Consider the following 13,304-nt stretch of genomic DNA (forward strand, 5'->3'; position numbering starts at 1 on the left):
TTATAAATTTTATTAATATTTTTTTTAAAAATATAATATTAAAAATAATATAATAAAAAAAGTATTAAAAACGACGGCTTGTCCGCCTCGGGAAATGGTGGGCTTGGCCCACCACAGGCGGTGGTTCCCTTATCGGGGAATTCTCAGCCCCTCCTTCGCTCGCCGCTTTTGCGTCGCCTATAAAGCGGCCGTCTCGCCAACTCCGCCCACAAGTACCGTCGAGTCCCTTCAAGTTGTTCTTTTAACCTTTCTCTTCTTCTTTAGTGCCGGCTTACTCATCAACCTTTACGTTGCCCACACACCACGATCAACATGACAAACGAGGAGGAACATTAACCACCGCATAACGCAGCCGAAGCGCTGGATCCTCTGATACTTTCATGATGTCCGTACCTCCTTTCACAAGTACGGGATGCCCGGGGCGCAGCTGAGGAATTCTGCCGACCGCTAGTGACTGGGATCTTCATTTGAATTGGATTGGAAATGGTCGGTTCGATGTTCACTAGCTGACCAACCTCGCAGACCTCTTCCAAAATTACCCGAAAGGGAAAAACTATCTGAAGACTCTCGTCAGTGCAGAAGTCTCGACACAATTGGGAACACGTCATGCCCCTTCAGAATTACTCAAGAAGGCAAGAACTTTTGCAAATAACCATCACAAGCCCTCCAATCATGGGAAGAAAGGATGACGCATTTCAGCCGGCAGCTCGTATCTGCACTCATCACCTCGCTGGGACTTCTGCCAGGAGTTCAGGGAGGGTAATCATTACGACACCAATCTAAGAAAAGCATCGACATCAAAAGATTGGCTGCAGAGTCGGACAGGAAATTGGGTCGATGGCGGTCTCGATTGTTCTGCTACGGATGGGAGGCGGCTTCATTTCGGGGACTGACCGAAGGTGAAGATCAACAGAAGGCAGCTACGACATGATGTAAATGTCGACGCCTCAGCGTTTCATCTTCGTCCGCCCAGTCACAAGAACGGTTGGGTTGCTACGAACCTGGTCGACCAACAGGCCTCCGGAGATGCATGTAGCACGTTGTCCATCACTTTATGGACTTGATGACTAGTTTGCTCCATTTACTCGACCAAGCAGTAGAAGGCCGAACGCCCTCACCCTCGCCCTGCCCCTATGCAAGGATAGTTTTCCACGGATTTGAAGAGGACGTGTCTAAGCTATTAGGTTTAGGACACATAATTCGCACCGAATGGCTTCGCAGCTCGCTCCCAAGTCTGTTTGTAACAGCATTACAGACTAAACAATGGCATCCGCTAATAATATTCACTATGCCTGAGGTACACTGTGAGGTCAAACTCATCACCATCATGGTGAGTGAATGCGACACACAGACAGAACATACTTTGTCATGGATCGTCAGCTGGCCGGTTACGCGGCACCAGTTTGCCTCGTTTTCCCTGTTGTTTGCATTTGGCAAGACAAACAAGGCTCACTAGTTTCCCACTAGCTGCGGCAGAAGGTGCGGTGACGAAGCTGCCACCCCTAAACAGCTGAGTCGGACCGTTTTGTCACATTGGCGTCTTCTCCGACCAAGGGATTGGCTGACGATGTTGATCAACCAGCCGCAGTATGCATCGCGACATGATTCCCGCGTTCATCTTAGCAGTGTAAGAGTTGCGATTGGCTCCACGGGACTTTGTAGCCCGGAAGCGCTCATATCACCTGCCTTGATTTGTTGTCACGGCGCGTCATGAAGGGGGTCGAACAGCCAAAATAAATTACAGGAAGGAGCCGACTGCATAGGGAATGACTGGTATAATTCAGGTCGGAGTGGTCCGCTTTCTCTTCTAGCAAGAGCACGGCACGAAGATGTGACCCTGTTTGGAGCCCGACATCCCAGTCGTCTATATCAGAAGCACCTCCTCCCTCTCCAATATTCTGACCCTGAATCTCGTTCGACTATAAATTTCACTGACATTTTTCCTCCACTGCATCATGCACAAACCGCTTAAGTTCAAGTCCTACGATCCAAGCCTTCAACGGTTACCAAAATCGAAGAAGGTCTCTATACCTAAGACATATTCGAAGGGGTTTGTGCCTCAGGAAAATCTCGAGCAAAACGAGGCAGTAACTGAGATGTCAGAGGATCATGGTATGACGGGTGATGATGCTGTCGGAGTAACTATTCGAATTGAAGACATTAACATGTTATAGAAGTAAATGATACGATGTTTATAAATCCTACACTTGTCGATTTATCCAGCGACTCTTGTGCAGCTCTGCAACTCGGGGATATCTGCTCTGCTTATAACGAGGCCAATCAAGTGGTTTGCGAGCGTCCCCATACTTCAAGCAGTCTTGCATTACAGTCAGCGCAGACTGCGTGTTGGCAATCGGCCGAAGTGCAATCATGTTTCGGAGTCGAAGAGTGCATCACCGTGGACTCACCAAGGCCATCAACAAACAACAGCAATCACGCTACATGTCCGCTATTTCTGCCATCTCCAGGCGAATCTCGTGCTGGAGCCAGGACTGAGACCCATTCGCCGGTGAATCTTCGCGAAAAGGATGTGGGCTGTCATCGTTGGCTGCAGGCGGATCAACAGCCCAATAACCCGAATGTTAAACAACAGCTAGCCTATGACGATGACGGCGTTGAAACAACTGATGAACGGCAGACGAAGCGGCCAAAGTTGTCTTCCGCTGATGAAGGCAGTGATTCTTCCCATGGAGATAACAGCAATTGGAACGACAATGGCTCTGGAGAACGTGCCGTTATGTGCTATTCAAAGAGAGGCTTAGATGCTGCCACAACTCATAATGTGACTTTTCTCAGCGCTCCTGCAAACATTCACTCGAGCGCTTGTGCTTTTGTGCCAACGTGCGCCTCGGGACAGTGCAGCTCTCGCCGCCGCGAGGAAGCCACAGCGCGTCTACCTCGTAAAGCAGAGGCAAGTTGTTCGCCATTAGCTGCACCACAGCAGACGAACTATTTACCCGGAATGCAGTATATGAGGCACGCTAGCCAATGCAAATCATGCTCGACTTTACGCGCAGCCCTCATAGAGGCATTATCGTTGTTACAGCACTTTGTGGGCAAGGATGTGCCGAGTACGGGATGTGAGCCCGAGTATGATGACGTTTCCAACTCAGGTTACGGTCTTGAAACCCGATCTAGGGCTAGTACGATTAGTTGCGGAGATGCCTTAAATATAAATACCCCTGGCAGCAAAGATGGCGAAAGGTCGACTATCCAAGTTAAAGTCACGAATCTATCTGGTCAACACCGTCTATTATCCCAGCTGGAAGAACGCCGTCTACAAGCATGGAGGAGGGAAAATAAGTCAGAGACTTGGATTGCTTCCAAGCTTAATAATTCAAAAACGGGAAGCGGGCAGGTTAAGCGACATGTACGGCAAAGCAGTCGGGGGAAACGCAATGACAGGAAAGGACGGCACTGTGGCACATGTGGCGAGGCCGGCCACAACGCACGTACTTGCCAGGAGACTGTGGAAACATCTAGCGAAGACAGTGAGCCCCAAAGCGATGGACGTAGAGACTGAAAATAATACGCAATCGTTGGGAAGAGCTTATACCCGCAAACTAGGAGCGACTTGCCCGTGTCTACAACGCACATGACAGAGTGAGAGTACTCCGATTGCCAGTGGTCAGACGTTGCGGGAAGCAGTGGCCATGGCTGCTGGTTGTTGCAGCTTCCTCCTCTCTCCGATAGTTGCTATGGTGCTGTTCCCCTAACATTATGTTCTAATGCTACGATGAGAGGGTGCGTACGAAGAGACGGTTCCGCAAGAAGACTGATCTCCATAATAACTCCCTTTTCCATTTATACATACACACACCCCCAGAGATGAACGTGACGAAAGATCGACCATCCAAATCAAAGCCGCGAATCTATCTAGTCAGCACCGTCAGTTATACAGCTAAACGTCGTCCACGTAGATCCGGTTCTCAAAAGGGTAAGTTCACGACACAACTTAATGCATTTGCCACGGCAGACTCCAGCTCTCTCGCAAAGTCGTTCTTCTTTTGTTTCTGTACTGCCCTACGCTTTCTCTTCCGATTCAGGTTCGGCTTAATTGAGACCAACGGCCGGCGACAGTGGAACTCCGCGCGCTCAAAATCCACAACCATAAACCCACGACTAGTCGTATTGTATAGGATATTACGGGGCTGTGCGTCACGGTGAAGAACGCGCAACTTGTGCACTGCTCTGTAGGCCATGGCAACAGCGGTGGCAATACCTGCTTTCATAGCCGGGTCAACACAGTCAAGAATTGGTTGTCCAGCCCAACTGAGGAACATGAAATGCACCCAAATGCCGCTGTCATAATAATATGGTATGGCCAGAACAATAATGCCCAAGCATATAGGGACGTACTCTCCCTGGATGGGTTGGAGTTGGTCATATATATCCTTTTCGTGCTGCAGGCAGACAAGATCTGCGCCCTCAACACCTTTGGCAACTAGTGTGTAGCCGTGAGATGTCAGCCGCACTTTAAAGAGTGACCCACGCGAGCCAGATCTATGGAGCGGCGCGCAATCTGCATCATATCCACGGTCTACAGCAAGTTGGTGTCGGACGAGCCGCCGGAACTGAAGTCGACTAATGTGCCTTTGCCCATGATAACTTGCGCTGGGACAGCTCTTGTCTAAGGGTCTGCCATGTGCTAATCCTAGGAGACAACGCTGAGTACAGAGTGGCCGGTCTTGAATATCCGACTTCTTTACTACGCCCCGCTGTTGCTGCCGGCCACTGCGCCGTCCTTGATTCCCACTCTTCGAGCTTGAGCTTTTGCTCATCGAGGGTAACAATTTCCCACTTGTGCGAGATGGATTTGGAGTAGGCGACGGGGGATCTTCGTCATCCTCCTTCGGCTGTTCAACGCTGGTGCCTGGTTGCTGGCAGCGGGAGCGAGTCCGAATTGGGGATCTCTTAAAGCCCTTCCAATGTTGTGGTCTATAAGGAGACGCACGTGGCTCTTTGCGTTTGCGCTCCGATGGTGGGATATCCCTCAGAATATCATCGTACTCGACAGTCCATATACCGAGTGTCTCGGCCGCGTCATGCCACATCTGAGGTGGTGGCCTGGCGCGGAGAGCCTGGAGAATGAAAGCGAAAACCTGTGCAACGGCTGTACGACGGAGACTCGTCTCGTCGTCGTCCATTACATCTTGATTTGGCACGCATACCGAGAAGTAGACGGTGGAAGGATCGTTCGGGATATGAAGCAAGACTAATGCCTGACCCGTGCATATATAACCAAACTGAATGCCCTTGCCGATCATGTACGAGAAGAGCTGAGTGACCACAGCGGCGGCAAGGCGTCGGGCAGTCAAGACAAAGCCCTGACTGTCCTTGTTAATCACATCACGTTCCGGCTGAACTTCCGCCTCAAGACCAGTGATGATTTCGTCGAGACTTAATTTGTGCGGTGCCTTGTACTCAACAGCAAGGGCTGGGACATTTCGGCACTCTGAAGTCCTGTATATACAAAATGATCCGCCCGATTGCCCATTCCCCTCGCTTTGCGACGGGACTTGGGAGCTGGCGCCTGCTTCGGGGCAGATCCTTGCGCTGTATCACCCGTGTCATCTCGGTCCAATGACATGTGTTCCATGGGCTCAAATATAAGATCGTCAGTCGTGCCGAGATTCGTTTGGCTTTCAAACGTCATTGTTCCCTGGATACCGAGAGAACTCGCAGCAATGGATCTGTGTTTGCTCGATCGACCAACTTCTGAACCGCGTTTTCTACCACATCGCGCTCGAAATCCCGGAGCCCAACTTCACTGCTAAAAGGTTTGAGCAATGACCTGACGTATTCCATCTGATGATTAGACGGATATGCTGGTTCACAAAACAGCTCGCTAATCGACAGGTCGTTCCAGATCTCCTCTTGTCTCATTGCAAAATCGTCCCAGGGGATAATTCGTCGAGGGAAAATTCGGCCAGTGGGGTGGGTGGTTTCTCCTTGCGTAGTCAAAGATCGATTTGTTACCACCTCAATAGCAAGATGAAGCGAATGACATGTCTCGAGATATTGCTGAAGGTTCTGTGGCTGGGAAGCTGCGGTGAGTGCTTCGGCTACTTGGCGTCGGTGTTGGTCCTGCAAAGCGCGGTTCTCAGCCTCTTCGCGCCGTCGTTGCTCCTCTAGGGCGCGGTTCTCAGCCTCTCGGAGCTTTCGCCGCAAGGCTTCGATGTCATCCATCGTACCTGTCGCGTATACTGACGATCCGATTACTGGCAACGAATGAACTCGGTCTGGCCATATGACGACACAAAGGCTGGATTGTTTATCTACTCGGATGTGGCCGCACTTTTGTCCGTGCATCCATGCGTAGTTAGCGGGGCTTGGGGCACTCACACAATGGCCAACTGTCTGCGGATGGACAGATAACATTATTACTCGGACTCCGTTAAGTTACCAATTTCTCCGTATCTCCATGTATCTACTAGAACGAGAAAATTCAGCAATTTCAACGCCATTTGATATAAGCCAAAATTTCTCAGCCGCTCAAGCAGCGACTCTAGTCAAGAAATTCTGAATTCAACTGTTGATTACTTGATAGTATTTGAATGTCATTAATGCATTGTGACAGTCCGATTCATAGTTAGGGTTTACAGCAGCTAATGGTGCCTAGTCTGCCTCGTGATTCAGAGCCCACGTTTGCAACATCTGCTAGAGCGAACCCACAAACTTTTTGCAGCCGGGAAGCAGCGAGAATGAGATACAGCATTCATGCAAGCGAGGCAGCGATCTGTGAGGATAACAGATGGAAGCCTTGCACCGCAGAGTTCATATATCGACCGTAGCCGATCTAGCGCCCAGATATAATCCCTCTCGTCTTCGCCGCTCAGGAAGGCAAAGGCAACGCAGAATGATCTTTGACAGGCATCTCCAACGATGTCGAGAAGAGGCATCTTGTACTTGTTCGTCTTGTAAATGCAGTCCAATCTGAGCAAATCCGGATAGCACTTGAGGATGCAAGTGACTGTGGATGGGCAAATAACACGCCTGTGACCCGTCCATACTCAACGAGCTGCATTCGATTCCAAAATCCCTCGCTGTCAAGCTCATTAGCGAGAGCGTGTATGTTACTTTGGCCCTTGGCGAGGTCTCGTTTGCCTTGCGCCATGCAGTTGTAGATATCTTGCTGGGTCGCAAGAGTCTCCGAGTGGTTGCGTAGGTAAGATTTGATCTCTTTTGGCGCCACGGCTTCGTTGCCAAGGTTGTGAACGGTTGACATATCGGCAGGAGATGGCTTGCGATGGACCGGATGCGCAGACCTCTGTGTACTTGGCTCATGGTTGTGGATAGCATATTCGCTACCAGGACGATGCGTAAGCTTCCAAGAGGCTTTATCAAGACCCTCCTTCACAAGAACGGAGAATTGGCATCCTGTACGCTTTGTAGTAGTGCGCCGCTGTCTTACAGTTAAGGCATCTGGGGTGCGACCTGCACCACGGTCACAGTTAAAGACAACTTGTTGCCTGCCATTGGGTGTTTTCCTTGGCCATCCGGTCACGAATGCATAGCCTCTGGTGCTGCCCAAGCGTTGATCGCTGCGTACAAGGCCTCTCGAGAACTGTACTCGTCTTCTGGAGGAAGACAGTCGTCAGGGAAGTGGTTGGAATCTTCAACCCGCTCCATCTGAGCGGGCTGTGCGAGAGGCTGCACCGCTGGTGGGGCACCTATTGGGCCCCGCCAAAAGCTCGCATGGTACTCCTTTGATACCAGGACGTGTACAGAGATCCACGACAAGCCACCTTCAAGGGCATTTGCCATCTGTCATATTATCAACAGCGAAGCAACAGAAAAGCTCTGATACGTAGGTGAAGAGTTGTTTACAAAGCCACATTGGCGTTCTCGGTGTTATCCCTGATCAATTGAGCAGCTTTTGTTCGACATTTGGCCAACAACTGTTCTGTTAGCCACATCACATGTAGGTTACGTGTTTGCATTCATGATTTGTCACGACAAACCGTAGTCCCATCCTCTTCGATTTCCTCTTAATGGAACAGCCGCAGAACCCTCAGCCGGCTTTGGGATTGTATCACAACATCTGGGGGGATTCAACTACGGGCTATCTCATACCAATGTCATACTATTCATCGTCGTTACTCAGGCTCACATCATATTCCGAATTGCTTAGGCACTGTATCTGCTAGTCCCAGTGGTTCGCATTATTTGATTCTGGGACACATTCCATCTTCATCGGAGGAAGCGCGCTCGTGCATAAACTTCATCAACGGATTTGTTATGTCCTTTTGTCACATCTCAAGCCTACCCAGCAGCCGACTTCTCTCCTTTCTCGGGAGAGAAGTCCTTCAATCAGGCTGTTGTCTATATAAGACAACCACTGCAATCTACTTTGTACGGTTACGATGCTTCTTAGATAATTCTCATTCCATACAATTGGCGCCTATGGCGCCATTATACTCGATCTTTTGTGACCCTCAATTGTCTGACACCTTTCTATATTAATACTAGTCCATTCTTTGAACGCGGGTTGAGTCGATGCCACCTTGATGATGGTTTTCAATTTTGTGTACAGCAACACCGAGACAGGCTGTTGACATGGATTTCTGGCGGATTTCCCATTGGGCTGTTCTGTTCCCTCTTGGCTGTAGGAGTTGTACAGCTGAGAAATCGTGGTGTCCACCGTAACCCAATTTAAAAACGTTCTGGAACGTTTGGTATGTCCAAAGCGGCGCTAGTGCTAGCTCCTCATTCAGCGTCTACGGTTAATGGTCGGGAAGTCCACCTTATTTCTGGACAGACCGCCCCGCGTTGAACGCTCCAACACATTCACTCCATCTCTTCACCTCCGCAATGGGTCAGCAATTTAGCAAGGACATACGCTCACGATTGGAGCACCAGACTTTAGAAGAACTACTTATTAACGACAAGGTAATTCCATTTGACTTGCGGGGAATTGACCTCACTAACCGTGCGTAGTGTGCCGAGGAGATCGAACAGCATCTCCTAAGGCTCCCAAAGACATCCCACAACAATCTTGCCAAGATATTAGCATCATGGGATAAAGCAATATCAAATAACAGTATTTCGAAATCCCAGTCAAATAAACCGCCCCAGGACTGGATTCCAACGGCCAAAAACAGGAATTCTCGGTCATACAAGCTCGGTTCATTATGGTCAATTCAATCTCAAGACATCAATATCCCTCAAAAGGTTGCGGAGGTTCTTAAACAAAACCCCCGTGATGTTTTACGTCAGTGGTCCAAAAACGGTGTCGACCTTCAATCTCCGTCTGATTATTATGAATATACCTGCAACGTGGAAACAGACCGCATTCTTTGCAGGATCTTGTGGAGATTTCTGACAACTTTCTACTATGACCTCATCTCAGAGCTCGATGCTACAAAGAATCTACTTCACAAAACTGAAAATGGTGGTGTTTCCTTTGTGGTTGCCGTAATTTGTCAATCAGGGAAGCATAATTGCGATATCGTTCGGGAAAGGGTGGTTGGCTGGGCGAAGATAGGTCGAAGGTACCGTGGATTCATGAATGCGCTATGTTCAGGATGCTTATTTCTGTTTCCTGAGAAAATCAGCGATCTTGTGTAAGTCACACTGTCTGTGTTTTTGATAACGGTTCTAAATTCTCTACAGCTGGGAGACGTATGTGCCAGTTAAAGGGAGCACATTTGCCAAGGTTACCCAGTTTCTTCGAGAACTTGGCATTGTTTGTAAATGCGAGGAAGGAGGCTGGAATGATTTGAGCGACCAAATTCTACAAGCCTTACGCGAACCTTTTCGGAATGTCATTCCTTTCCAATTTCAACCTGACCAGCAGTCTCAACTAAGATATCCCTCGAACCAGCCTTTTGCATCGGCTCCCGGCGATGTCGATGTAAACAGACGTGAACCAGGACCTCTACCAAAGCAAGGTGCCAATCGCGTGATCAAAGCAACTCGAAAAAGAGGTACTGCATCCGTGAGGCGAAAGCTGCAGAGCGTCACCGGAGATCTGGCACCTCTCCAGGCGCCTCGCGCGCAGAATAGGGCTCATGGAGGAGATCCTCAGCGTCAGTTACCTCGAGCCCCGGCACAATTTTCGACACCTGCTCCCAATGAATGTGGCCAGTGGCACTTAACGACCAATGATCAAATACAACAGCCTGTCAACATTCCATTGAAAACAACAGAAGTCCATAATGTAGATGAACAGCAGGGACAAGTGGAATCAAGTTCCGATACCTCAAGGTTTGGACGATCAGGTATCAACAATATTAGCTCTCTCTTAAATCACGATAGCGGGACTTCCATCATTGGTTTTCCCGTTGCTCAAAACTCGCTTCCAGGCTCACCGACTAGCCTCGCTGAGCCGGATGGTGTCACCACAGGTAGCTAGCAGCCTCGATTCTAATGGCATCTGCTAATTCCAGCAGGTCAACATTCGGTTCTTCCTTCAGTTTCCCCAGTAACTTCAAACGTACAAACAACTTCTCTTGGTAAGTATCGCTGTCGTACGAATTTGGAGCCAGCTAATACTTTAAAGGAGTAATTCAATTCGAGAAGAAATTGCTTCAACGGTTGGTTTTCGATAGGCCTACCGATATTATGGGCGACATATGGTTCGGAAGCCTGCCAGGGTTCGTACCATTCGTCTTATTAAGGCTCTCAGAGGCGTTGGGCGATATAGTTAAGCCATTTGGACGGGAGGTTTTCATACGTTCACCCGCTCCGGAAGCAAATAGGATATTTGAAGGGGTATACTCGATCAAATTAGAGTGTTTCATGGAGCTGATTTAACGAGATGGGTTTGGTGGAACATTCTGGAACGAAACTGAAGGCAGAGTATTTGTATCGATAGAAGTGTTGGACAAGCAGCTGATAGCGGACTTCTTTCAAGCATGCGAGCAAGCTATTGGCGGCCTTCCAGTGTTATGATGCTGATTCGCGGGTTAAAGGTCGGCAAGGACATCAAGTTAAAGGCCATGGACTTATGTACTACAGTAATACACCTTCATCTCTCAATACCTTCAAAACATCCGACACGCTCTTCACAAGCATTTTCGTGGCTCTGAGGTGTTGGCCTTGTATAATAACACACCGTGTTTCACCATCTTTGTCGACAGCACCGTCTCTGACCCTGATAGTCCATGCAGTTTCCTGAGACTCGAACTGCCCACTGACCTCCGCCTCTTCAAGCAGAAGACTCCCTATATCGAAAGAAAACTCGATCATCTTCCCAGTCTGACCTTGTATTATCTCAAGCCTAAAAATATTTTCCCAGCCCTTCACCCGAAGGTAGTCGGTGAACTCCGTAAAAAATCCGCTTTCGATGCTCCAATTACTGGCTGGCGGACCCTCGCGAAATTCGGAGGGGAATAGACGGCCATTTCTCGCTTCGTTATCTACCGAGATAATGTGGGGATGGATATTCTGCAAATCGACGTCGGAAATGGGTGTAGGCCTGGTCCAGAAGCCGGGCGGTTTTGTAATGCTAGTACCTAGCAATATTTGTTCTTTAGGAATGGTGGTGTGGCGATGGAGCAGCCGCAGTCGGAAACGGCTCTGGGCGTTGTATTTTGTAATGATTGCACAGAGTTCTTTGAATCCTTCGGATAGTACGTCTATCTGAGGAAACGACGTATTGGGAGGAAACTGGTTGTGGCTACCCTGGATTAGTAAAGAGATCTTTGAGTATAGATATAAACTAACAGTCTCGCTGAGGCGATCAGAGTCTCCTTAGTCATATTGATGCCTAACCGTAAAACCTCTGTCATCTCGATGCAAAGCGCCTTATGCCCGTGAAAAAGGTCGTGGTGAGGTTAAAGGACGCAAAATGGGGCTAACACAGGACTATTACGTAGGTTTAGATTTTGCGGCTTTGAGAATCATGTGATGAAGCCAGATGACCCGGTATTAACCGGAAACCCCCGGGCACGTTTTGACTATCAATTGTGTGGGGCTGCCTGCGACTTTTTGTTGTGGGGATAAACATCAGCGGAGGGATTTGGATGGACTGTGTGATTTACATGATTTTCCGCAACACTATCTGGAACGGTTACTGGTCGTGAAAGGCATGCTATTGTTATCGGTTAGACCTACCCGGTATATTACGCTCCGTGCCACATAGAGAACCTGGAAAGAAGTGTAATTCCGGAGGCGGCATCATTTATACTATTTCGCGTGATGTATCACGTCTTTGCTTCTCCCAGCCCAATCCCTGCTATAGTATCATTGAATGCTTTGATGATTGGATCATACAGGGTACTCGGATCCTGTGGGGTGCCAGTGAAGAGACTATTCTTATGCGGGAACAGAATATCCCTTATTACCCTGCATAAAGGCTTAACACTATCAAATACTTCCGGAAATTCTCTCAGAATGACTTCTAGTCTATTTTTGTCTATATCCCCACGCTTGCTTTGCACGATATCTTTATAACCTCCAGTATACTACCGCGATAGTATACTGTTTTTCGGCCGCCGGCCTGACGCTCTTGATAATGCCCAGCCTCGACGAGCGCAGAGCCATATTAGAATATAAAAGAATACTTCAAGATCATGGCGATATGTGTGCGAAATTCCTAGAAAAACTTCAATAGCCATAAATTCCATTATGCCTGTCCGATGCCGGGCCCTACTAGGACCTTTGCCTTCTTCCTTAGCTAAGTCAAGGTTGATGAGTATGCCCTTGAAGCTATTGGCATTTTCTGGGTTAGTAATAATAATATTATTTTTGGAAATGTCTTGGTGTAAAATTTTCCTGTCTGTATAGAGTGATTAATGCACTTTGATGGCGTTATAAAGGCCTTTAAGCAGCTCGATAACACCCTTGAACTGGGTAATAGACTGTCCCGCCGGCAAGATGGCTAATACGCGAAAGATGCGGTTGGCATAAGGTGTCTGGTCGTGATCTTGCTGAACAAGACTGGTACCTTGTGGTTCTTGGGCGGGGTAAGTTGCTCCGTTCTCTTTGCGCTCTGTGTCGGCCACCTGACTATTCGGCCGAGATCTCTTAGACGTATTGCTTAACCTATCCGTTAACTTCCTCTTTTTGTGTCCGCTACTGGTAATGCTAAGACCGGGAAACTGGCTAAAAGATTGGCTTAGCGGGGGTTACGATTGAGAGAATAACGTATTAGTACTGTGTAATACGCCACGAAACTTATATGAAGTTGAGAAGACCAGACCTTTACGTAACCTGCTTATACTAGTGACTTCTTTGTTGTAGCTAACTAATTTCGCGAGACCCTTAACGCCGTGCTTGTTTGCCTTATTAAGAAGATCAGCTTTTGGCGGTTATATGCTAGAAGTTTAAGAGTATTTTATGTTGAACATGAAACAGCA

General features: G+C 48.5%; 5 protein-coding genes across 5 annotated transcripts; 1 reads left to right on the forward strand and 4 right to left on the reverse strand.

The window, feature by feature from the left end:
* Positions 1-3,929: 3,929 nt before the first annotated feature.
* MAA_01081 (serine/threonine protein kinase) lies at positions 3,930-6,189 on the reverse strand (the record flags this gene model as incomplete). The annotated part of the gene is made up of 2 exons (XM_007819079.2): positions 3,930-5,556; positions 5,717-6,189. The coding sequence occupies 2 exons, from the start codon at positions 6,187-6,189 to the stop codon at positions 3,930-3,932; spliced, it is 2,100 nt and encodes a 699-aa protein (XP_007817270.2).
* Positions 6,190-6,835: 646 nt separating this feature from the next.
* MAA_11498 (transposase) lies at positions 6,836-7,228 on the reverse strand (the record flags this gene model as incomplete). The annotated part of the gene is made up of 1 exon (XM_011413492.1): positions 6,836-7,228. One exon carries the CDS (start codon positions 7,226-7,228, stop codon positions 6,836-6,838), a length of 393 nt encoding a protein of 130 aa, XP_011411794.1.
* Positions 7,229-7,503: 275 nt separating this feature from the next.
* MAA_11499 (uncharacterized protein) lies at positions 7,504-7,767 on the reverse strand (the record flags this gene model as incomplete). Its single annotated transcript, XM_011413493.1, has 1 exon — positions 7,504-7,767. One exon carries the CDS (start codon positions 7,765-7,767, stop codon positions 7,504-7,506), a length of 264 nt encoding a protein of 87 aa, XP_011411795.1.
* A 1,047-nt stretch (positions 7,768-8,814) lies between these two features.
* Positions 8,815-10,357, forward strand: MAA_11500 (kinesin light chain; the record flags this gene model as incomplete). Its single annotated transcript, XM_011413494.1, has 3 exons — positions 8,815-8,892; positions 8,941-9,566; positions 9,616-10,357. The coding sequence occupies 3 exons, from the start codon at positions 8,815-8,817 to the stop codon at positions 10,355-10,357; spliced, it is 1,446 nt and encodes a 481-aa protein (XP_011411796.1).
* Positions 10,358-10,956: 599 nt separating this feature from the next.
* On the reverse strand, positions 10,957-11,705 carry MAA_01082 (uncharacterized protein; the record flags this gene model as incomplete). Its single annotated transcript, XM_007819080.1, has 2 exons — positions 10,957-11,623; positions 11,671-11,705. The coding sequence occupies 2 exons, from the start codon at positions 11,703-11,705 to the stop codon at positions 10,957-10,959; spliced, it is 702 nt and encodes a 233-aa protein (XP_007817271.1).
* Positions 11,706-13,304: the final 1,599 nt, after the last annotated feature.

The sequence above is a fragment of the Metarhizium robertsii genome, assembly GCF_000187425.2.
Source record: "Metarhizium robertsii ARSEF 23 chromosome Unknown MAA_Scf_8, whole genome shotgun sequence".
Taxonomy (NCBI): domain Eukaryota; kingdom Fungi; phylum Ascomycota; class Sordariomycetes; order Hypocreales; family Clavicipitaceae; genus Metarhizium; species Metarhizium robertsii.